The following is a 2,110-nucleotide window of genomic DNA, read 5'->3' on the forward strand; positions in this document are numbered from 1 at the left end:
CGTCATGAATATAGTACCAACTTTATTTTACAAGTAAAAATAGGGTCGTTACAACTTCCTCATCCCCGCCTCATCATGGACATCTCTACTTGGATCGACCCCTTATCTTGTTGATCTTGTACGATATATGACTCTTAGCTCGTTAATCTTGTTCAAGAGTCGATTGAAGTATGAATAACTTGTTCGCTTAAGATATCTTCATCTTGTTTTCGAAGTTTTTCAGACTTTCGAAACCTTCTACTTCCCGAACTCTTCTAATCCTCCGAGCGTCTTTAGTTCTCGGGCTTCGGACTTCGTAAAGATGGAATTAGAAAAAAGAAAAAGGTGGAGTTTATGATTGCCCCATTCATTTTTTTTTTCCCCCAAAAGGTGGAATTAGAAAAAAAAAATATAGAAATAAAGAATTCATTTTTTTCTTTTCACTTGAAAAAGAATATACAAATCCCAATCACTCATTTTGGACTACTATTCACATCTCCAAATTTCTCTCAAATTTCTCTCAAATTTCTCTCAAATTTCTTTAAATTTTCTCTTTCTCACCACTTAATTCCCACTAAATTTCTCGTAATTTTCATCTGAAATTGGAAATATGTCTCAAAATTCTGGCAGTTCTGAAATTCCTCCAGCTTGGACAAAAACGTTGTACCAAAATTCCATGTCATCATCAACAACGCTTTCACCATTACTCTTATCCATGGAATTTGAATTCGTCGAATCCTCAGCCACCTCGGACCAAAAGCTCTCGTCGATCGGCGGTGGAGCCTCCGTGCCCTCGTCCGGGTAGCTGTAGTACTCATTTTCAGCCATGGAAGCATCTGTGAGTGATGAAGAGATCTCACAGCTTGAAGATTGTTGTGAAGAAGGGGACGTTATTGAGGAATAATTGGCAATTTGGGTTTGATTTGTAATGTTAATAACAATGGATGAAGAAGATTCTGATGAAGTTTTTGGTTTTATTTGTTTTTTTCTTTTGTTTTCCGATGTGGGAGCCTTTGTTTTGATGTTCTTTTCTAGCCTTTTCTTCAAGTGAGTGTGCCAAACATTCTTTATTTCATTGTCTGTACGACCAGGCAGCTTAGCTGCTATCGCCGACCATCTATAGTAACCAAAGAAAAAAGTCAGACCCAATTTAACTAGATACGAAGATTTAAACCTTTGACAGTAGCAAAACTATATTTTTACCTATTTCCGAGTAATTCGTGTAGGTTAATAATGGCGTCTTCTTCTTCTTTAGTAAAGTTGCCTCGCTTAATATCAGGTTTCAAGTAGTTTGTCCATCGAAGTCTGCAACTTTTTCCGCATCTTAAAAGACCTAGAAGAAATAATAGAAAAGGAGAAAATCACTAAAAATTCAATCCTTTTTTTCGAAATAAGATGAGGTTAGTAAATTTAAGACATGGGTTTTTGATTTTCTGTTTGGATGCCAAGAAAAACCCCGAGAAAATCACTAAAAATCCAATCTTTTGTTCGAAACAAGATGAAATTAGTAAATTTAAGACATGGGTTTTTCTGGGATTTTGATTTTCTGTTTGGATGCCAAGAAAAACCCCGAGAAAATCACTAAAAATCCAATCTTTTTATGAACCCACAAACAAAAAACTCACCAGCTTGCTTAGGAAGAGCTCGCCAATTGCTATGACCATGATTCTGAATAAAGTTAGTCAAAATCCTGTCTTCTTCAGGAGACCAAGGGCCCTTCTTCAACCCCATTTTCTCACAGCAAGGAGCTCTCACCATTATCGTTCTTCGTTCTTCGTTCTTCGTTCTTCGTTCTTCTTCTCTGGTTTATTGTTCTTCTTCGGGCTCTCGAACGGAGTCTGAACTGAGAGACTCGACGAGATCCAAAGAAGATGAATTCAAATCAATATTTATAGAATTTGAGTTAATGAAGAAATGGATGTTTACAAATCCAAAATGTTGTGCTTTGAATAAATAATAGTCTAAGTCGACGAAAACAGCTACGTAGAAATAGAGGTTGGGGTAATTTCCACGAAGGGGAGCTTAGATTTATAGAAAGGACCAATCCTAGCCCACCAAAATTAGGGATTTTTTAATTAATTAATTATATATATAAAAGTGGACAATAGTGTTTTTTTTTTTTTTTTTTTTT

General features: G+C 35.9%; 1 protein-coding gene across 2 annotated transcripts; it reads right to left on the reverse strand.

Moving 5' to 3' along the window:
* On the reverse strand, window positions 1-1,912 carry LOC111498915 (transcription factor MYB15-like). 2 transcript variants are annotated; one of them, XM_023150273.1, is made up of 4 exons: window positions 1,605-1,912; window positions 1,183-1,312; window positions 588-1,096; window positions 1-553 (listed from the first exon to the last, which is right to left on the reverse strand). In XM_023150273.1, the coding sequence occupies exons 1-3, from the start codon at window positions 1,735-1,737 to the stop codon at window positions 595-597; spliced, it is 765 nt and encodes a 254-aa protein (XP_023006041.1). In that variant the 5' UTR covers window positions 1,738-1,912; the 3' UTR covers window positions 1-553; window positions 588-594. The 2 variants fall into 2 exon arrangements, with proteins under 2 accessions (XP_023006041.1, XP_023006040.1); XM_023150272.1 differs by having other exon boundaries at window positions 1-1,096.
* Between the last annotated feature and the right edge of the window lie 198 nt (window positions 1,913-2,110).

This window comes from Cucurbita maxima, unplaced genomic scaffold (genome assembly GCF_002738345.1).
Source record: "Cucurbita maxima cultivar Rimu unplaced genomic scaffold, Cmax_1.0 Cma_Scf00026, whole genome shotgun sequence".
In the NCBI taxonomy this organism is placed as follows: Eukaryota; Viridiplantae; Streptophyta; class Magnoliopsida; order Cucurbitales; family Cucurbitaceae; genus Cucurbita; species Cucurbita maxima.